Source organism: Vicugna pacos, chromosome 8, assembly GCF_048564905.1.
Source record: "Vicugna pacos chromosome 8, VicPac4, whole genome shotgun sequence".
In the NCBI taxonomy this organism is placed as follows: domain Eukaryota; kingdom Metazoa; phylum Chordata; class Mammalia; order Artiodactyla; family Camelidae; genus Vicugna; species Vicugna pacos.
In genome coordinates, this window is record NC_132994.1 from 7,032,571 (window position 1) to 7,056,496 (window position 23,926).

General features: G+C 37.4%; 1 protein-coding gene across 1 annotated transcript in view; it reads left to right on the plus strand.

Annotated features, from left to right (window-relative positions):
• The window catches only part of EYS (eyes shut homolog), a 1,174,088-nt gene that overhangs the window by 313,634 nt on the left and 836,528 nt on the right, over positions 1–23,926 (plus strand). The window contains 1 exon segment of the mRNA XM_006211933.3: positions 19,771–19,886. Coding sequence (XP_006211995.2) covers positions 19,771–19,886 — 116 coding nt within the window.

Consider the following 23,926-nt stretch of genomic DNA (forward strand, 5'->3'; position numbering starts at 1 on the left):
AACTGGATAAAGAAGATGTGATATTTATACATATACAATGGAATTCTACTCAGCCATTAAATATAATAAAATTATGCCATTTGCAGCAACATGGATGGACCTAGAGATGGTCATACTAAGTGAAGTAACCTGGAAAGAGAAAGAAAAATACCACATGATATAACTTTTACGTGGAATCAAAAAAAAAAAAAAAAAAGGACACAAATGTTCATAAAACAGAAACAAACTCAGAGACACAGATGACAAACTTCTGGTTACCTGGGGGGAAAGGGGAGGGTGGGAGGATAAATTGGAAGTTCGGTATTTGTAGATACTAACCACTACACACAAAATAAATAAACAACAAGATTCTACTGTATAGCACAGGGAACTATATTCAATACCTTGTAGTGGAAAAAATGAAAAAGAATATGTAAATATACACATATTATGTGTATAAATGAATCACTATGCTGTAAACCAGAAATTAACACAACATTGTAAATCAACTAGACTTCGATAAAAAAAATTTGGAGAGATCAAATAAACAGGATGTACTGTAAAGTATTGAGTTCATAATAAGAACTCAACAGAAACAAAATTCACATAACAGTTGATGTTAATGATTTTGTCTCCTATTTGTTCTGTTTAGCAATTAAAACAAGGTTGAAGTAGATATTGATTTCACCATCAGTATTGGACACCTTTTTGGTAATTGCATCATCATGTTTCATTTGATATAAATAGTTAGAACCTGAGGCCATTTAGACAGCAAGATTAAAGGGAATATAAGCACAGGATGTGGATATATTTCCTTGTATAATTTATAAAGAGAATTAATTCCTTTGGCTTCTTTTATTAATTTCTTTATCTGTTTTTAGAACTCAGAGGTATTTAATAGCTTGGTCAAATGTTTCTTTATTTGTATGATTTAAATTGTATTTCTTGTTAATGGATCAGAACTATTATACATCAACTTGACACTTCCTATCTTTTTTCTTTATAACCTATATACTACTTCATTTGTATGGGCAATTATATTTGACTACATTTTCTATAAAATATATCAAGGGAAAAAATATTGTCACTAACTCTAAGTATGAGCATATTATATTGAGGATGCTATAGAGTTTAATCAATAAGTCATTATAGAGCTAGTCCCATCTGGGCAACCCAATATTGCAATGATAGAATGGCAGACTTGCCAGAGTCAGAACAATGCTCAACTATAACCTACACTTTATACGAATCACATTTGATTTGCATCACCTATTGGAAATAATATACCTTTGACTTTCTAACAATTAGGAAAATCATAATTAAGTTGAAAACTAGAGAGAAAGATTGGTTTGAATTGTATTTATAATAATTTGAAGCCTGCAAAATTGGAAAGTGATGACATTGCTATTGTCTTTCAAAATTCTTCCCTTCCTTGGTTTTCAGGATATCACTCACCTTTAATTTTTGGTGTTATTCAGCATCCTGTCCTCAATTCTTTTACTTTTTCACTGCATATGCTTTTCAGGTTGATCAGATCTCTCCACATGAGTTGACAACCTCATTCTCAGTATGATGTGGAGTATGGACTTTTCCCTGAAAATTTAAAGACCCCATATATTGATGATTTATAAACTATCATGCATATCTTAGTACTATGAATGTTTTAGGAAGAAAATTCAAATGAAATAAAATAGTGTGAGCAGAGGAAAAAGCATGTGATTTCAAAGGACTCAAAGATGTTCAGTGAAGCCAAAAATTACCCTGAGAGTAATGAGTTTGGAGTATTAAGACATAATGAGAAATGCTGGAGTCATTAATTGGGGAAAAACCATAATCAACTGTATATTTTCAGAAATTGGATTTCTTCTTTTTCTTTTGTAGAAGGGTTACGTAGGGAAGAAGAGAAAAAGTTAAGTGCTTCCAATAATTAAGCTGTTGTCTAGAGGATAGATACAAAAACAAAGCTAGTGGTAACTGGATGATTTCAGAAGATATTTAGGCAACAACCTGAACTGTTTAGGCTTTTATGATGTTCAGATATGTAAAGCAATGAAGAGAAAAAATCATACTCAGATTCCCAGGGTGGATAACTGTGTTATTGCTCTGGGGCCCTAGGAGTAGAAGAAGAATGTTTAAGGAAGAAGCAAACCAGCAGAGCTTGTCAAACTATAAATTATTCAAACAGAAGTCTCCCTTAAATAGTCCTAATATGTGCAGCTGGAGCATAGGGGAGAACCCTGGAGGGCCTGCAGTCCCTAAGACATCAGATAGGAAGAAATCTGTACAAGGTCAAAGGGAAGACAGACACCAAGGAAAACCAAAATGTAGGCATGGCCAGACGAGGGAATACTTCATGGGAAGCAGAAGGAAAAGGCAAGAGAAGGGAGAGTGTCAGGTTAGAAGAAATGGTAAGAAACTGTCAAATATTGTTGGACAGCCCAGTACAATTTGGTGTGAAATGGTCCAGAGAAGTTATTAGCAGAGAGACCGTGAAAACTTTCATAAGAAAAGTTTCAGTGGAGTTTAGTGTTGATGGTGACATTTAAGGGGGTGAGGGGTACATAGAGAGACAAAATGAGAAAGTAGAAGTAGCAAGACTAGAATCCTTCTTGAGAGCATTTGGCAGGTCAGGGGTAAGGAGCTATAAGCTTAAAGTGAAGAAGTGTGAGACAAAAGGAAGATTTATTTTCTCTAAAATTTTAAGTGGGTATATGGACACCTGTTTGCTTTTAAGATCTACCCTCTGTCCAGGAGAGTAAACCATATCACAGATATTTTTCTTGCTTTCATTTGAGTTTGGCAAATGAGAGCTCCATGTAGAGTAAGAACAAGAGAGAAGGACACAGATGTTTATTCCCTCACTTCCTTTGTAGGGTACCACAAGCTACTTGTGCCCCATTCACTGATCATCACATGATTCCCAAGGACTAAGTCTCATAGAGCCTCCCTGGCTCAGGTTCTAGTCCTGCTTTCTCACCTGCAGAAAAGATCCTACTCCTTCCCTTGGGTTTTCCATACACCTGCCATACATTTGTGAATGGCCTTCTAATTAAAAAAGAATCCTCAAATTTCTTATGTGGAGTGCCTCTCATTCCTGCCAGGATCCATCAGGCTTATTAATCTTTGTGTATTCATGAGATGATGTTAGTACAAGAGTAGAGAATAAGTCTGTAGGAAACAGAATAGTTAGCAAGAGGTCACTGGAATGTGGTAAGACAAAGATCTAGAAATCTAGTGGCAACATTAGCTTTAGACAGGAAGAGGGACAGATCTGTCATTATGTAAAAATCAATTAGCTAAATGGAGTGAACAGATGGAGATATTTGACAGAGCAGAGATTTTGATAGGAATTTGGAGTATTTATCATCCAATGATACCTATTTTCCCTGGAATTCAATAATGTCATTATTTTCTGTGAGTGATGGAAACAGTAATATAATTGAGAATTCAAAGAGAGCGTAAAATAGTTCATGCTTAATTTGGCATTAAAAACGTGACATTCAAATCCACAAATATTGGAAGAAAATTTCTCAACTTAGGGGAAAACGTTTGAAGAAAGATAAAAGTTTGAAAAAGTATAGAGAGAAGCAGAAAGGTAATGGAGGAGCCAAGGAGATAGAGATCAGCAAACATGACAGAATTCCCATCCCTCATGTACTTGGTTCAATTGCATTTCACCACTCCCATGGTTTTCTGCTTGACCCAATAAATTTCTCACTGTCCAAGTGCTTATCCTCCTGGGTTCTGTCTATTTTCTTAAAAAAATGGCTTTGGTTGTAAAAGCTTAGGAAGTATTGAAGTTCAGTCATATGTCGAGATCATAAATTTATTTCAGCATCAGTCTTGAAATCTGTGTGATCCTTCTCCATCAGTGCACAGTAGCTGAAGTGGAGAGAAAAAAAAGAGTTGAATTAACTAGGAATTGAATAAATGCTGAGAAAATTATATTTTTTGTGTGCCAATGAGTGATAAGGAGAATTCAATCCCACTTTCTGACCTTGAATTTTCATGATATAAAATAAAACTGCTACTTTGGAGAGGGCTGGAAACAATATGGTGTAACCATAATAAAGAAGATTTTAATGAGGCAAGAAGGTATAAGGTGTATTCAATAATTAATATAAGAAGGTTGTTTATTGTAAAAGAACTGAAATGACAAGGTTAGGAAGAGAACAGCAGTGGGAGGTTGGTTCATGGGAGCAGCATAATGCTGAATAGGAATAAAAGGATTAGAAAAAACTGCACAGTGAAGATTTTATTTTGGCCATTATCCGAACTTTCAGAGATCTAGATAAACTGGACTTAAGAAGGCACACCCAAAAAGGGCAAGATTAACCCTCGAGACTTCCAGTAACAGTGGAATAGCCTATGGATAAGCCATTCCTTGGATGACAGCTATAAACTCTGAACAAATTATAAAAACAATTATTTGCAAGCACAGTGACCAGAAGCAGGCAGAAACTGGAGAGCAGTCAACTCATAAATGAAAGAAACTCTAATTGTATAAAATTTGTGTTTGTGTGGATTTTTGCCTGAGGGTGACTTCTGTCTGCGCTGGGTGGACACAATAGCAGAAGGCTATAATCTTACAGGTATGAAGAGTCATAGCACAGCCTGAGGCTTCCAGAATAGCACAAAATGACCCCAGAAAGGAGGGGACAAAATATGGAGGAGCACGAAATCTAATATGAACTGCACAAATCCTTGGTTGATGACTGAGCAGCACACGTGTAGGGGAACCCCAAGGTTCCCGATGAAGACAACCACTCAAAATATGAAGATATAAGTAGTTCCAGTGGCTTCCAAACCAGTAAGATAAAGAGTTTGGAGTTTTAGTTCAGCCATGCTAACATCCTGCTACAATTAATAACTACATCTTTACTTAGAGGAAGAAAGCAGAATCTAGGGACAATGCAAAATATCATCACAATGCCCAGAATGAAATTTAACAGGACTAGAGAGACTTCATTCTCAGAAAACCTTAACTAGAACACATCTTGAAGGAAGCTTTTCAGGCTGAAGGGAACACCAAGTGAAAACTCAGGTTTATAAGCAGATATGAAAGCCTTGAAAATGGGAAATATTTAGGCAAATAGACTAGAAAGTTTAATTCTTCTTCTCTTACTTTATGTAAAACACTACAACTGTTTCAAGCAAACTTAACAACCCTGAATTGTGAGATTTATAACATAAATGTGTGGAATAGATATGGCAACAACAGCCCAGCAAATGGGACAAATGGAACTATATTGGTGTGATGTAGATTATATGAAATAGCACAAATTAACTCTCAGTAGACTCTACAAATGGAATCACTGGAAAAATAATGTAAAGAGGTAAGGGTATGGCTAAAACCAATAAATGGGTTTAAATAAAAATTGCCAAAAAGAAAGCAGAAAAATGTAGAGTAGAAAAGCATGAAACAAACAAAAACAAATAACTGAAAACAAAACCAAATGGTGGACAAAAATTCAATGACAGCATAATGTCAATAAACTAAAAAAATCCAACTGTGGTCCAAATTGTCCCACTGGATAGAAACCAAGACCTGATTTTATTTAGTCTCAAGAAATGCACGTAACTGTAAAGGCATAGATAAGTTGAAAAAAGACATATTTTTAAAAAGCCTTAAGATGTGAAGAAGCTATATTCATCTTGGAAAAAATGCATTCAGGACCAGAAGTAGAATGTGAATATCATAATAATAAAAGGTCAGCTTATCAGTGACTCCAGCAAGCAACTCCTTGTCAACTCACGTATTCACGAAAAATGGTACAGGGTGTTGTAACTCTGTGGAGATCAGTTGTTCGTTCTATAGGTAAAGATAACTGAAACAGAAATTAGTTCCTAGAAGTATTTTCATAACCAAAACCTAACGCATGTGGCATTGGGATGATTTGGGAAGAGAATGCAAGGTCAGTGAGGCGATTCTAATGACTTCCGGAAGAGCAGGAGGACATTATCAGACGCTGGAGCGGGGAAAACCGTGTCACATACGACCACATGCGGGCGGGATTCTTGCCAGATAAAGTGAGAGATAGAAGAAAGGCACGCAGACTTGGCAAAGACTCCAGGGCACAGTGTTGGAACTACCCAATAGTTTAGTTTAATGGCCTTTGATAAACTAGGAGAGGAGGGAGAGGAGCTAACAGACTGTTTCCAACCAGATTTGAGAAAAAAAATATTTTTAACCCAAGACTGCTATGCTGGGAAAGAAACATGACTGTTATTTCCAGACTGTCCATCTGGCAAAGATTTTCAAAATGGACTCAGGATGATGATCAAATCTAAGACATTACCAGTGAAATTGGGCTTCATGGGTAAGATCATGGGTGCATGGCTTTTAAACACTTTGTTAAGACCCTAAAGTAATTTAAGGCAGAGGCAGGTAAGCCCCTTCAGCTAGACAAACACACTTCTAACATCCTGGAGGACATAGCCAAACTCTCAGCCCAAGGCAGAGAGGAAATACTTGAAAAGAATGTGTGGGTCTAGCAGGAAGCAAGGTGAGACAGCCATTCCTTATGGGATCACAAAAGTACTGTGGGCTGGGCTTTGCTGTGTCTCTTCCTCCTCTCCCTTCTTTGAATAAGTGTCCCTTGCAGTATTCTTGTCTCTGCTTCAGCTTCATATATCGACAACATGGGTGAGCCGATAACTTGCCTTTTCAATCAACCAAAGTAACACTTACGTAGGGCCAGACATCCACAGAGGTCACCCAGATTCCGGGAGAGCTCACAGTCCATCTCTGCTGCAATCTGCACATGCCCAGAGAGTATTTGCATTTCTTCCACATGCAAAATCCACTGTTTCCTCTAAGTCTTCTTCCATCACAGCATCAGGTTCATGTTGAGATTTGAAAATAAGACTTTCTAAAATGCCCTTATACAAAAGCTGCAAAAGCATAAAAACTGAGGGTTAAATTAAAATTTTAAAATGTCTATACAGAAAACTATAAAACGCTGCAGAGAAAAATTAAAGAAGATTTAAACAGATGGAAAAAAATGATCATGCCTTGGAAGATTATATCTATATTCAATGCAATACGTGTTATAATACAAGCAGTGTTTTTTTTCATTGACAACTTGATTTGAGATAATGGAAATGTATGAACTTACAATGGTAAAACAATCTACTGAATAAAAGGACAAGTCTTTTGGAAGCTATAATATATGACTTCATGATTTACTGTCAAGAGAATATTTTACTGGAAAAGAAGGAAAGTAGGAAGAGAAGAAAAGAGTGAGAGAAGGAGGGAGGAAATGTAAACAATAGAAGAGAGATGAAATTCCAGAAATAAAATCACACTTACACATTGAGTTCGTTTTCAACAAAGGATCTGGAGAAATTCATCCAGAATGAAAGTCTTATTAGCAAACCTTAATGAAATAAGCAGATATTTATGTGGGAAAAATGGCAATGATTTCTACCTCATATCGTACACACAAGTTGTTATTTTATTACACTGTACTAGAACATGTCCGGTGGTGTTAGATGATCAGATTAAATTACTATGGTTGAACAAGTTATTAAATAAATTGCAGATAACAGGAACCAAGCTGCTCATTGTCAGAGAAAAACATTGTAGATAAATAAGTGAGGAGGGCTGTAACAATCCACGTGGTGATGGATTAGTTGGAGGTATTTCAACGAGCACTTGTTTCCTGACAGTATTTCAACGAGCCCTTGTTTCCTGACAGTATTTCCAAAGCATTAGGTAGGCTTTTGTACTACGCATTCCTAATGGACTCCAGATTTGAGGGAGCAACACAGCCTCATATATGTGCACTCTGTGTCTTTGAACAAATGTATTCACCATTGTAATATCATACAGAGCATTTTCACTGCCTGAAAAGTCCTCTATGCTCTGCCTATTCTTCCTTCTCTCCTCTCTAACTTTTGGCAAACACTAACGGTCATTTTATTGTCTACATAGTTTTGTCTTTTCCAGATTGTCATATAGTTGCAATCGCATAGTGTGTAGACATAGTGTGTACATCTTTCACTTAGTAATATGCACTTAAGGTCCCGCCATACATTTTGTGGCTTGACAGCTCATTTCTTGTTAGTGCTAAACAATATTCCAATTGTCTGAATAGACCACAGTTTATTTACTCATTCTCCTACCCAAGGACATCTTGGGTTGCTTTCAAGTTTTGGCAGTTATAAGCAAAGCTGCTATAAATATCTGTGGGTAGGTTTTTGTGTGGGCATAGTTTCCAACTCCTCTGCGTAAATACCAGGGAGAATGATGACTGGATCATATGATAAAAGTAGGTTCATTTTTATAAGAAACTGCCAAACTGTCTCCCAAGTAGCTGTACCATTCTGCATTCCTACCAGTGACGAATGAGAGTCCGTTTTCCCACATCCTCAGCAGCATTTGGAGTTGTCAGTGTTCTGTATTTTGGCCTTTCCAAGAGGTGTTATGTGGTATCTGATTGTTGTTTTAATTTGCATGTCCTAGACGACATGTGATGAATAGCATCTTTTCATATGTCTACTTGCCATCTGTATATCTTCTCTGGTGAGGTTCAATCATTATCCTTTTTTAAAAAAACAAAAGAGCACAGTCTGAGGAAGATACTTGGGTAAAGATATCAGTTGCTGGCCAGGATCTATTATTTCCTAATTCTTTAGCAAGAATTATTAAGAAGAACCAGACAGGATTCCAGGGACAGTTCTTAAAGAGAGCTGATTTACCTGGGACATATGTTCTCTCTGTCCTCTGACTTTCCTTTTTCCGCTGTCTGGAACTTGGATATGGTGGCTGAGCACCAGCAGCCATATTAAACCATGAGGTGTTTTTGAGGACGGAAACTACGCAGTAGGATGGTAGAGCAGATGGACTGAAGGAGCAGGGTTCCTGGTGAATCCCCGTAGTAGCAGAAAAACCTCATCCTCTGGGGATTTTCCATGCCTATAAAAGGTCCCATCAGGAGAGGGCAAAAGCATATAACATGAACCTAGCAGCCACCCTGGACTGTGGCCTTATCCTGCAGACCTACATAAAGAATGAGAAAGCACTTTTCCTCTCTGTGTGTGAATGGCTCCTTGATGGGCCAACAGGTGACACACAGCCCAGACAGGGGAGGGGGACACGCTCTGGAAAACATGGGAGGAGTTGCAATAAAATTATGTCATAAAAAGTGATACTTAGAAAAAAAACACTATTTCTACATCAAGACAGTTTATGAAATATGTAATGTATGTATTCTTGTGTGTATGCAACTAGATCAATAACTTAAATACATAGATGTTTTACAATTCTATTTTTAGAATCCCTGAAAATTAATGTAGTCAAGCTAATAAAAAGTAACTTTTTTTTACCTTTTCTTTGGGAAAATGAGGGCCCACCAGCGTGTCTTTGGGATCATCAGGAATATTCAGTGACAACTCTCTTGTGAGGCAAGGGAGGATCTGCAGAATCATTGGGTTGAATAAATTCGTATGCTTGTTTAAAAAAAGGAATTGTGATATCTTATAATTAGTAATATTTGATGTATTCTAATTATGCAGGCTTTAATGATTCTCTAATGGTATTCTGATGATGATTCTAGTAACATTTTCTAATCATATGGACGTCACCTTAAATGTACCCAGGGTATGAGATGCCCTTCTAGTCCATGTATATATGAGATGCCCTTCTAGTCCATGTATATTAACTTGCTCTAATAGATCATCATTGGGTCTTCAACTGAATAATCACCACCTGAAGCAGCTCTGAACCAGGATCAGAGAACTCAGACCCAGCTCTGGGACATCTGAAGCCACACCCTTTCACAGGCATTGTACTAACAATGTGTGCCCTCAGCACTGACTTGAACCCTAGCATGACCTCTGGACCTCTCAGGGATGGGGTGTTGAGCCATCCTTAACCAAGAGTTGATCTGGCTCCACTCAGCCTTCCCTGGGTTTCTACTCCCTGGTAGTGTAGGATGTGTGCCCATTGCTCTTTTAAATCATTCTCTCCTAGATCTACACTCACCTGACTACTGGATGTTCCTCCTCATAGGGTCACAAAGTCTCAGGGCTTCTGGAGAGCCTACAAGACCATTTCTTTCATGAAAGCCTCTCTGAAAGAAAGCTGTGACTCCAGTAACAACCTACAACTTACACTCCACCCACACAACAGTACCCAAGCCTACTAGATGTGAAAAAGCAAGCAAATAAATTATTTGCTGTTTAGGGTTATGGGTTGAACTGTGTCCCACCAAAATACATGGTGAAGTTCTAACCCCTGGTACTTGGAATGTGACCTTATTTGGAAAGAGGGTCTTGGCAGATGTAGTTGCTTAAGATAAGGTCACAGTGGAGTATGGTGGGTACTAATCCAATGGCTTATAAAAAGAAAACAGTAAAGCACAAAGGAGAAGTCCATGTGAAGACAGAGACAGGGGGATGTAGACGTGAGCCCAAGGAATGCCAAGGGTAGGCAGCAACCTCCAAAGCTGGAAAAGAAGGGTCCTTCCCTAGAGGCTTCAGAGAGAGTAGAGCCCTACCAACACCTTTATTTCAGGCGTGTAGTCCCCAGAAGTATGAAAGAATACGTAACAACTGTTGTCTTGTTTGTAGCCCATCCTTCCCTGCACAAATGCCTTACTACACATTTGCCTTATGTCATGTCCCTTACCTTTACCCATGAGTCTCCTCTGCCTGGAAACTCTAAACCCTCTTTCTCCTCCTCCTCATCCTTCTTCTTCTTCCTCATCTCCGTCTTCGTTGTCGTCTTCTAACCTGAAGAATGCCTATAGTGGAGTTTCAGCTTACAGCATTTACCTTACCTGCATTAATTATATTTTCCTAATAATATCCTTTTTCCATTTATTAAACCAACAGTGAATAGGATTAGCAAATTTAAATCATATCATAGTAGAAGTTGGACGCGAAAACTTTGTGAATGAAAGAAGTAACTGCAGAAGTCTTTTGCAATATCTGCAAAGACAGACACTGAAGAATGACTAAATGATCATAGCTAAGGGCTGATGAATAATTAGAGGCAATAATACAGGACTGCATAACAAAAATGCATATGGCAGTTTAGAGTACTTTTAGGGTGATTTAAGTATTAGGAGTGTTGCATTTATGGACCAATTTTCAAAAGTACATCTTGTATATGAGTGACTTGTGCTAATCTTGAGATGCTTGTGTTGCCGTGGGCAGTCTTTTACAATGACCTTTCTTTTGTGTTCCAGTGTAGCCTTTATAGAGTTTCATTAGAACAAGGACTGCACTTACAGACACACATCTTCTTTGTTATCAAGCATTCAAGATCCATAAGGCCTGGAATTGTTGGGTTTTTTTTGTTGTTTGTTTGATGTATCTGTCTGAACACTTGGCTCCACTAGACTACCAAATTTACATCATGTGCACTTGCTGTAGCTTTGCCGAATGAAAGAATTCTTACTTTTGCCTTCTTGAATAATGTATATGCTCTAAATTTATAATAGTTAAATAGATTAGAAGACCAGAGTCAAATATCATGCATTTCTCAATAGGGAAATTATCTAGATTATTATATTCATTACAACCCATTTGTTTAAAATCAATTCATTTTCTTTGTCTCAGAGATTTTCATAGGTGAGATATAGCCCTTTCCTCTACGTTGCTTTAAAATTGTGACATGCAATTGTTTTATCTTTGACATTTGATGGCTTATACATTTAATATAGTAGGTGTAAGGAAATTCAGAGCTCTTAAAACTTGCTCTGGTTAAATATGTATAACAAATGTACATTTTGGGCTAATACATATTGATTTTCAATGTTATGATCTACATAAATATACTCTGGAGTCTATTGAATAATTTAATCTCTAAGATATTCAAAAGAGTATTTTTTCTTGGAAATTTAAGTATGGCAGTATTTTTTCACAATATAGTAATGTTTTTCATATACAAGAAGAGTTTTATTATGTAGGAATAAGATAAAGGAATTCAGTTGTTTCTATTCAATTTAATTTTAGACTTTAACCTGAATTCACTACCCTCAATCACCCTAACTGAGCATTTATGCCATGAAGTCATTTGACTGATAATATTCAATGAGTACTCACGGGCATAGCTAACTTTTATCAAGGTTATTTAAAAAGTCATTTTGGAGCACTGTCAAACCAGAGCAAATGTCTGTCCCTAGAACTTAATATTCGAGATATTTTTAAGAAGCCATGTACATATGCTGCTTTCACAGAATCACAAGACTTAAACAAAGTAATAATTTTCATCAGAGCCCATTATTTTCAACCGGTAGGCAACTCAGAGATTAAATACAGAGCAAATCAGATTCTCAATTTAAAATTATTTATAGGAAAATACATGAAATTTCTTAGATTTAAAAGAAAACAGATTTGAGGAACATGAGAAGTAGCACTGCTCTGTGATTGAATTCATATACTTGGGGGCAGTTGGTGGGGGTGGATGCTTGGCTCCCCTAAGAATGTAGGTATCAATACCCACTCTCGGGGAATAATAACTCATGTACGCATGCCCTCTTTGTGGGGGTAAAACAAGTTGGCACATACAAACTACTTACAGTAGTACCTGGTGTGCTTTTGTTAGGTAGATAAGTGGGGGCACCAGGCAAATAGAGGCAGGAGAGGGAAGATGGTTCGAAAGATGGCGGTGTGCCCGCCTTCAGCATAAAGGGGCTTTACTTCCTCTAAATAAGTGCCAACAAGAGACTGTTACCACACAGTTGTGGCGCTCGGGTTCTTGCTGGCACTCATTTAGAGGAAGTAAAGCTCCTTTATGCGGAAGGTGATTATGTTGACATCTTCTGCCACCCTCCTTCTTATCCACCTTGTCTGCCCAGTGCCCCTACTTACCTGACTACTTAACAGTGTCACTTAAGATTCTTCAGGCACCCTTGGCACCTTTAGGCACCGGCTTGGTTGCATTAGTTTTCTGTTACATAATAAGTTATCACAAACTTTGCAGCTTAAAATAACCCACATTTACTATCTCACAATTTCTGCAGGTCAGAAGTCTGCATGTGGCTTAGCTGAATTTTCTGCTCCTGGTCCTACAAGGCTGCCAGAGGTGTGAGCTGACCTAAGGTGCAGGTTTCTCCTCCAAGCTCACTAGTTGTTGGTAGGACTTAGTTTCTTGAGGTTTTAGTGCTCCAGCCTCTCTTTCTTGTTGGCCATCTGCTTAGAGGTTCTCAGCTCCTAAAAGCTTCACACCCTTCTCTGCCACGTGACACTCTCCAAAACAGTTTTCATTTTTCTTCTTCCAGGCAAGTGGGAGAATGCCTTTGTCTCCTTTTTAAAGTCTCACCTGCTTTGGCCAGATATACCCAAGATAATCTCTCTCTTGATTTAACACAAAGTCATCTGATCAGGTGACTGTAATTATATCCACACATCCTCTGCAACATAATGTAATATAATCATGGGTATGATGTTCCATCAGGCTGACAAATCTCACCCAGTCAAAGAGAGAGAATTGCACAAACCAGGTACGCTGCAGGTGGGACCTTGGGGATCATGTTAGGACTCCACCACCAGTGACTTCTTAGCATGAGAAGTTGACCACGTTTACCCGTTATTAACACTGCACTGATTCACTCTCTTATTTAAACCATTCATTGTTTATAACCCCAACATCTACCATACTTCTTGCCACATAATAGGAACTCATTTAATATTTGTATAAGGAATTAATATACAAGTCAGCATGCTATTGAAGGTACAGGGAACTCATGCATATTCTGTGAAAGAGATTCTCCTATGAGTGTCTTGTCAAATATGAATACCAATTATTGTTCAGCACCCTAATGGATTGTATGCATGACATTATTATTTATGAATGAGACAAGCTAAATTAACTTCCTCGTAGCAAAGCAAAAGACCCATTCTCACAATTAAATATTTAAATAAGCAATTAGAAAAAAGGATGTGCATGAGAACTTTTTTGTTAAGGACAATTCATTTCTTCATATGTTTCTGGCAGACATTTGTTCAATGCAATGTCTCTGATTTCACAAAGAAAAAGGCTTTCATTGTGATGAAATAGTATCCCAAGATGTATCCTTTGAAATATACTTCAGTCTTATAATAGTTGAAGGGCAGCAGACAAGACTTGTTCCTATTTGAATTCTCCTCACTATTTACCATACATCTTGCATAAAACATGCACTTAATGGATTTTTTTTATTAAAGCAATCTTTATTTCTTTGCTATTTGGAAGCAGTTTTGTATTTTTACTCTTTTTTTTTTGTTTGTTTTTACTGTTCTAGGAAACTTGAAGTCTTTGGTGTCTGTTCAATTTGGGGTAGTTTCTATTGCTTTTTTTTTTTTTTTTTTTGGACACCAACTCTGTCATTTCAGGTCCTTCTCTGTAGGACCATTGTCATCTTAAGCAAGTTTTAGGACCCTCTTACCTTTTTTTTCCCCTCTGGTGATCAGAATTGGGACAACCATAGGGATCCTGAGGTTTTAAAATTTTTCCAATCACCACTGCATTTTTAAACTTTGAAAACTTGATACTTTATCCCGATTCTTTTTACTATTCCCTCGTCCTTACATTTGTGATGTGACTGAGAAAACCTGGGCAGTTAAAGGCTGAAATGATTACTGGCCGTGTTCTCTGAGGTATTCAGTCAGGCATTTTGAGAACCTATATTTGTATATGCTACATTATCGAGAATACACGTTATTTTTTAAATATTTTCCAAATAGCTAGTATGCAAATATTTTCACTATGCCTGGAAAATGACACCTGAATAAGGATTTTGCTTTATGAATAATCTGATGCTGTTTCTGCTTCACGTGTTGTTTCGTATGGATTCCCTTTGGGTCCAGCAGCTGGTTTCTCACCTCCAAATTATTGTGTATGATTCATCCAATGACAAGTGCTTTGTCTCGCTATATTTTCGAATCAAACTTAAAATTAGCTTCAGAACTGAGGTGTTACTCTTAAGATTAAAGGCTTATGACTGTGTTATTTTTTTCATTGCTTATTTGTTTTGAGAAAAACAAGAAATCTATCAAGCAAAGCTTATAATGATAGCAACCTCCAGGCTACCAGAAAAAAAATGTAAGCAGGCATCAATTCATTAATAATGTACTTTCTTAATTGCACTATCTTCAGAGGACATTGTCGGACAAGAGGTGAGAAGTCTGAAGAAACAAAATAGTATTTTTAAAAATGCTGTCATTTAATAATGCTGCCTGCTGGTACTTCGTTGATGAAGCGTAGAAATCATAGATAACATTTCTTTCAAAAATTGCGATGCAGAGAGAGAAAGAATCAGAATGATGATATGGAAGAGACTTATGAGTCAACGCCTAGAGACTAAATCGCATGCATTTATGCAGAAATATGTCCACAGATGACTGCAGTTGAGGGGATTTGTTCATTGGATAAGCACTCACTGACACTGATGCTTTCCTTTGAGCATCTCATTGTGAATTTGGACCCAGTGAGGCTAGTAGTCCTTGGAAGAGTGGAGCTGAAATTGATCTGGAATCGTTTCCCTTCGGGTTGCAGTGCCCGTGTGGGGAGGGCTTGGCAGGTCCCGGCTGCGAGGACACTGTCAGTGAGCCTGGAAGCTGCAGCCCTCGCCCACGTGGACCTGGCCATGACAGTGAGCTCCCTCGGCCACCGCAATCCTTGTAGAGAGGTTCAGCTCAGAATCTGACGGAGGGATGCGATACCTCAGGATGCAGCGATGGCTATCCACTGACTAGTCCTGCTTTCCACATCAAAACCAATGCCAATTATTTTCACAAATACCCCGAATTCTGACAAATTCATTTATATTTTTTTTTTTAGTTATAATGGTAGCAAATGAAAAAAAATTAAAAAGATGTGACTTCTATGTTCTGGCGTCAGAATTAACCAGTTTTTAATGGTAGATTTTGCCTTAAAGTATTTATTTGTATGTATGGGGAAGCACTGTTTACAATGATTTAAATTATTTTAGCTCATCTATTACACACATACATTTCTTCTCACTGAAATACGTATCCCTGAAGAAATATAAATTTATAGAGGAAAAGGAAGTAGTCAGGAAGAAAAGAAGGAAAAACAGAAGGAAATAAAGGGAGAAAAAGGAAAAAGAAGAAATACTGAGTACTGGAACAGGTTATTTCTCTGTGGAAGAACATGCTTAAAACGGATAATTTTTGCTAAGAAAGAGGAAAGTCAGGGCATGAAATAGCCCTGTGCACTGGATATGGCTAAGAGGCATGAAGACAGAAGACAAGAGAGCGAGAGAGAGAGAAAGTGTGAGCTAGAAGGATGTTGGAAAAAGGTGTCCATCTTCTTTTGCTCTATTTTACCTCCTTTAAAGTATATTTCTACAAGATCCCTCAGTAACTGTGCAAATGGTTAAAATGATGTAACATGTAAAAAGCACATTCTGACAGAAAGTTGTTTTGTTTTGAAATGGTATCATTTAACTACAATTATGAATTTTTTTTAAACCAAACCTTTGCAAAGGTATGTCCTTAAGAAGTGTAATGATTCTTTTTTGTTTGTTTTAGTTAGGTGAAGCAGCCCAGGTGTGAAATACCAGGTAGTGGTGGGGCCCCAGCAGGCTGGAACAGCTACGCAGATACTAAAAGAGAATTACGTTTTCTAACACTGTGCCCAGTAAGCAAAATTAATTGTCATGCTGAGGGCCGCCAATTTGCTGCTCCTAATATAAATCAATATTACTGTCATTTTTTTCCTTCCTGATTTGGGTACTTAAAATATTGTTTTCAAATTTGGGAAATCTCAAGTTTCTGTGAATCAGGTCAGTGTTACCTTATTTCTGAGCTCAAACCCAAAGGTGTTTGGATATGTTGGGAATCACTCCCAAATCTCGAGCACTCACTGTAAGTAAGTGGTGTGCCTAAGAGAGGCCAGCCACTGTTGTAGATTCAAGTAGCTTCAGTATCAGGGTAATATATGGTTACATATGGCCACTTCTGATATGCTCTGAGTGACATATCTGTATATACATAATTTTATAAGGTATCCATAAATATCTTAATTCTAACTTCTTAGACTATAAGAAAATACAATTTCCAAATATGCTACTTATAATGCAATGCTACCTATTAAATTTTTGGAGGTCATGCATAATATATTATGGAAATGTAAATTTTGGGTATCTAATATATTGGTGTGTTTTATAATAGAATTATCCATAATATAGTGTGGACCCCATCCAAAGAGATTTAACTACCAGAGAAGAAAACCATTTATTAAAAATTACATTATACATCTCAACTGATATCAGCATATATCTATGACACCATATCCTTAATACTTCCTCAAAGATAAAATACTTTGGGAAGCCAATTTTTAAATTCACATTAATAGTATTTATTACATCACTATGTATGAGAAATAATTATTGCTATGTATATGTGAATTTGTAAATCTCAAGCATTATGTGGTTAGTCACCACATTGGTAAAACATTATGAAAATACTCACCTGTCTATTTTCACAACAGAGTTTTACATTATTAGAAAATTTGACTATAGCTAATGTATGATGTTTGGTGTTTATTTATAAAATGAATAATACAGATTAACAGAAGGCTTATCTGATGAAAATTTCAATTCACAATAGTGATATGGAACATTTATAGACAAAGACTAATACAAATACAGTGACTATATTTTCTGGTAAAAATAATAACAGCAAAACAAGACAATATGCGTGTAAAGTATTTTCTGATAAAATGGTGATTGGTGATTAGTTATTACATAGCCCATGGTCAACAAATTAGATGTGGAAAAAAAATTCATTTTTCAAAACTTTAAGCAAATTGGTGGGAAGGGATAGACACTGAAAAATTGTGCCCTACGCTGGAGTTTGACACAACATTATAAAATGATTATAAATCAATAAAAAATGTTAAAAAAAACTTTAAGCAAATTATGTTTGTTTATTTATTTTCCCTGTGGTATCCAATTTAATTCTCCAGAGTCTCATTTGGAACATAGCTCATTTCTTAGATTCTTAGCCCAGAATAGTCAACGTTCAAAAAGCAATCTCTGTCTTTCAGACGTTTTAATTCAAATTTATCTTTTGCTGTCATTTCTTTTAAAAGATTTTATCATTTGTCTCCATGGAGAAGGTCAGCGTCTATGCTGACGCTAACTTGACGCTAGCTGTTACTTGCAATCTGCATCAGTATCCAGCTTGACTTATAATCATGAACATTTTTAAAATATCATTATATTTAATGGTACTCCCTCATGTCTTAACTACATATTGTGTAACATTTGGTTTTCATTTGTTAATGTATGTAATGCCATATATATTGAAAAAAGATGCACCAACATGCCATTTTACTTCATTAATTTATTTATAACTCTATCTGTATATTTCAATGAGGTGCTAAAAATGAGGTTGCTGGATGAAAAAAAAAAAAAAGTAAAACAGAAGTAAAATCCTGTCTGAAGAGCTGCCAACTATTGTGCCTCCTTGTCTCTTGTTGAGGGCTGTGAGCTGCCGTGTTCTCCTTTGAGGCCATGTTGCCGAGCCCAAACTTGCTCTGTTTGCCATATGACAGGCCAATGAATTGGAGGACAAGGTTTTGGGACAAGGGATAATGACTTTATTTGTAAAGCCAGCCGACCAAGAAGATGCGAAACTAATGTCTTGGAGAGGCAGCTTCCCTAAGTCAGATTTAGGCTGTTGCAAACTTCTTGGTGTTGGAATCCTTTGTTCTTATAGCTGTCCATGTAGATCAGGTCACGATGTTCCTGTAAACCTCCAACAAAATAAATGTTATTTTCTGTTCTGCAACTTTTTAATCTTTATATGAATGAGAAAGTGTTACACCCTTAAAGGTCAGAGTCTGGAGAATGAGCTAGCCTGTCTATTTCAGGCTCTAGGCAACATTCTTTTAAAAAGGTGCAGAGCCAGCATGACTGAGCCCAGGAAACAGAGCCCAGGGTTAGAGTCAAGGCAACAGATCTAATAGGGAGTCAGATTTGTTCTTCCTCATTACATCCACAGTTACATGCACTGTACAAAAGCCTGGCTCCAGAAACTGAGAAGCCCGCTAAATACCTCTCAGTGCATTGACCACTCTGTGTTTCCCAGGACCTGCACGTTTAATGAGAGTGGGAGCAGGTACAGGTACAGAGGTAGAGAGGCGATGCGACCGCGTGGTGGGTCTCAAGGATAGTGAGCATCTGGGTCCTGACCAGCAGGAAACAGCTGCCAATCTGTGTCTGCTCCAACCGTGATCAAGCTGTCACCATGTCCTTGAGATGCTTCAGAGACTGTTCTTGTTCCATCATTAATGATCAAATACAGGACAGATTCTGATCATTACTTTTAAAAGATGATGATGAAACGTGAAAGCTCTTTTTAACTAAGTAGCTCTATATCAACCGTCAGATCACTGCGCTCTTTAATGTACCTTGTCACACAGAGAACTTTAGAGGAAAGTTAACTTCTTGTTTATTAAACCTAAAACAACCTGGGAAAAGTTATTTGAGACAAAAGTAACCTATTTATCATAGATATTGTTTACTGACACAAGAGAGAGAGAAAAGAAAACTGGCGATTTTCATTGTTGCTTTGCCAACTGTTACCAGATGTTCATTGCGATTGTTATTTCAAATAATTGGAGTTTTTAAGTTAATAGAACTGAGCAAGATAATTATTTAGAAAACACTATAGAGAATTGTGTAACAGAACATAAAATATAAAAATTCATAATTCCTTTAGTTAAAAGTGAAATGCATGTAGATAAATACAGTATTCTTTAGTGTTATTAGCATTATCTGTATCATGATTAAAGGAATGTTAAAGGTTTTCTCCTTCTGTTGTTTTCAGTGGTTGATGGCGTCTCCTGTTTGGGCAGCCCTGGCTCTGCTGGTCTGCGACAGGACACTGATGACTGCATCCTGAATGCCCACAAGAACAGTTCCACCTGCAAAGACCTACGTCTCGTTAGTATCCATTAATATTATTAATATATCTTAATGCGGACGAGCATAAATTAACTCTTACAAATAGAGTTGACATCTTCCTTTGTGGCATGGTGGGAGGTAAAAATACATGTGCATACTTACTAAGATTAGAAAATAGAAGCTCAACCAATATATTTTTTAACTTAGTAGAAAAAGAAAGTTCTATTCAGCATTATATATAGGTTGATGTAAATATTATAAAATGAATGGTTTATGCTTTAAATTCACAAATCTGGTGATATTGAATTTGTGTACAATTTCAGAAATTATTCTAAAAATGTTATTAGTCTTATAGGTACCACTTTCATCTAACTCAAAGTATTTTACACATACTTAATATATTTGATCCTTTTTAAAATAATCTTATAAATTATATGTTTATGTGTAAACATTTAAATATTTTATTTATTTATATTATATATAAATTATATACATTTATATATAAAAGGGCAATATAAATGTAATCGCCCACTTATAGTCTTACCTTTTATTTTGATTTCCATCTTCCTTTGTATGTCCATCACTTCCTTCATCCATCAGTGTTGGTGCTGTCCCTTCTGTACACATCCATTTGTCACCAGCCCTCGCCATTCTGCCTTAAACGGACTGTGACACAGTTGGTAAATCAGTGGGGCCCCCTCTGGCTCCTCATTTTTCAGAAAGCCTGACATAAAAAATGTCTACGCAAGGTGGATCCACTGACTGTCTTCAGAAAACAGATGACACACAACACAAGCTAAGGCCACGACACTGGTGTGGGCTCTGAGCTGATGCACTGGCAGCCGAGCCGACTTTCACAAGAGGACGACACTAGTTGACGTGAGAAAAAAATGCTTTGGAGAAACAGGCCTGTTTTCATCCACATATTTGGACTATCAGTGTACTGACATTGTTTTCACAATAAAAAGGTAATGTGTGCCAAACTGGTATTTTCGCACAAGGAAGGCAGACAATTAAGGGGAGAATTATTACTGAGGTTTGGATAGCCATGACCAGGGATGGTCCATCAGTTATCTAGTCATCGATATGTCGTGGCCCAGTTCCTCTGCATCCATCCCAGATGCTTCATCCAAGTCCGTCAACCGCATTCCACTTCCAGGGGTCCCTGTAGGCCTGGGCATGCCACCCGATGCTGATCTCTGAGGTAAGAGTGGAGTTCTTTCCAGGGAAGCTTCCTCACCTTCATATAGGATGTCAGCAAAAGGCAGTGACCTTTATTAGACCTTCTAATATTCGGATTATATACATAGAGCTGCTGTTGCCATTTTCAGACCCCAAGGAGGGGGACAGGGTACTGTCTAGTGATGAATGATTCTGAAGGCAGCAGAGCTGAGAGACAGGAGATCAGTGCTGAACTCCTGACTGAACCCCCAGGTGGCTGCTCAACCTGGGTCTGATTACATGAGATCACTTAAGATCTATTTTTAAGTGCAGCTTGACTCAGAGTTCCTTTGACTTGCAGGTAAATCATCTAATTTCCATAACGTGATTAAACTTTATTTTAGTCTACAATTTCAGCCGTAACTTCAGCAATAATAGGAGTTTATTATAGTAGAAAGAACTTCCTACTCATAATCATAAGACTCCATCTCTAGACCTGACCTTGGCACAGATTACCTGTGCGACACGAAGACAGCCACTTGACAAGTCAAGGACTGCACCTTTAGAAGCTGTATCGTATCAAATAATAGAATTTCCAAGTATAGTATTCTCTCATCTACCCATCGTATAAATTGCCAGTAAGAAGTCATTCAGGCTAACTTTAGACTAATATTCATTTCAATTTTTGACTCATACGTTCAGAAATCATGATACTAGAATAAAGAAAAATAAAAATTAAAGAAAAAGTGGAATTCATAGAAACAGAGGGTAAAATGGTTACCAGCAATTGAGGGCTGGGAGAAATAAGGAGATGTTAATCAAAGGGTACAAGTCTTCAGTTACAAGGTGACTAATTTCTATGGGTCTAACGTGACTATAACCCAATGGTGACTCTATTTAACTATACTGTGTTGTATACTTGAAGTTTCTAAGAGAGTAGATCTTAAGCATTCTCATTACAAACATAAAAAAGGTAACTACATGAGGTAATGCATGTGTTAATTAACCTTACCGTGTTAATAACTTCACAGTGTGTACATATATCAAATCATCACACTATACACTTTACTTGTCAGTTATACTTCAGTAACGCTGAGCAGGGAAAGAAAAATGAAAACAAATAGAAAGCAGCAGGGTTGGAAAGGATATAAAATTCTCAAACTAAATAAAGTTTGCTAGCTAGATAATATTATGATTTTATTAACTGATTTAAGTATACTTTAATGTATAAGGAGATCATTGAAATTATCTAATTCCTAACTATAATTTATGTATCACTTATAAGAACAGAAATGCCAGTGGATTGGTGTTATCCTTTCAAGAGAAGATGTTAAGGAGACAACAGATTGTTTAAAAAATTAGAGCCTCTTCAAAGCTTTTGATAGCTTTTAGATATTGTGCCTGGGGTCCCAAGATTACCTTCAGATTTGATGGTTGATTAGAAAGGCTCAGAAAAGCTGATTTACTCCTGGTAACGGATCATTAGAGTGAAAAGTTATGAATTAAAAATAGCAAAAGGTAAAGGACAAATGGCAAAGTCCAGGAGAGAACAGGCACAAGCTTTCAGGTGTCTTCTCCCAGTGGAGCGGGGTGGACAATGCTTAATTCTCTGAGAAATGATGTGTGACGACATGTTAGAAGTGTCACCAGTCTGGGAAGCTCACTTAGCCTTGGCGCCCAGGGTTTCAATTTGGGTCACTTACAAGGCATGGATTTTCGCTCATCATTCTCCAGCTCCTGCAGTGTTCAAACTGATACAGCTTGGTCCAAAGCCTCAGATTTAAAAAAAAAAAAAAAAGGTTTGCATCAAAAATCCCATCATTAGCATAAACTATTTGGCCTCATCCAAGGTGTCAGGTATCAAACGCACTGTTCCCAGGCAGGATATTTCAAGGCTCAGATGTTATCTTCCAGCAGCCAATAAAGGGCCTGTCCTCCATTGGGAGTAGATAGCGTCTGAGCACCCAAGCCTGCTACGTTAACTACTGTATAGTATTATGTTAAATATTACATTTTTGTGTAGGAATACATAGTAGTATACTAATAAATTGAAACAAAAATCATTGCAAAGCCAAGCAGGAAGAGGTAAAAACTCATCATTTTGAAATAGACCACACGAGTCATGAAATAGAGCACACGAATCATGAAATAAAGCAAGGTCCATTGAGTTTCATATTTGCTTTCTTTCACCAACTCATTGGTAATTGGCAATGGAAATATTGTGAAATGTTCTCTGAAGGCTTTAAGTTGGAAGAGGAAAAGAAATGTGTGGAGTGTGATCACTTCTACAAAATACGTAATAATTGTGATGAACAAAAAAGATGACTTTATTCAATGCGAAGCACTTGTATTTGGCTACAAGAGGCACCAGCCCACTTGTGGTGCGGGCTAGACTGTCCAAACCAGCCCAAGTGATGCCACTGACATTGATTCTGGAAAATGGAGTGTGAGAGAATGGCCATATCCTAGGTCTCAGGCAAGTCCCTGGGATGCGCCCCACCAAATGCAGGTCCTTGGCTTTGTATAGGAAATAATTCAAGAGTCAGCCATACTTGAGTAAAAGTAGATTTATCCAGAGACACACTCCAAAGACAGGGTTTGGGCCATCTCAAGAAGCAAGAGAAAGGCCACGAGGTGCGGGGTTGTTGGTTTTTATGGGCTTGGTAACTTCACATGCTAACAAGCGGGAGGATTATTCCAGCTACTTTGGGGAGGGGGCAGGGATTCCCAGGAATTGGGCCACCACCCACTTTTTGACCTTTTATGTCAAAGGACCTTAAAAACGTCCTGGCACCTGCGGGAGTGTCATTCAGCAGCTATTATATTTCAATGAGCGTATACTGAAGCTCAAGGTCTACTGGGAGTTGAAACTTCCAGGATCTTGGTGCTAAGTGCTGTGTCATTCTTTTAATGGTTGT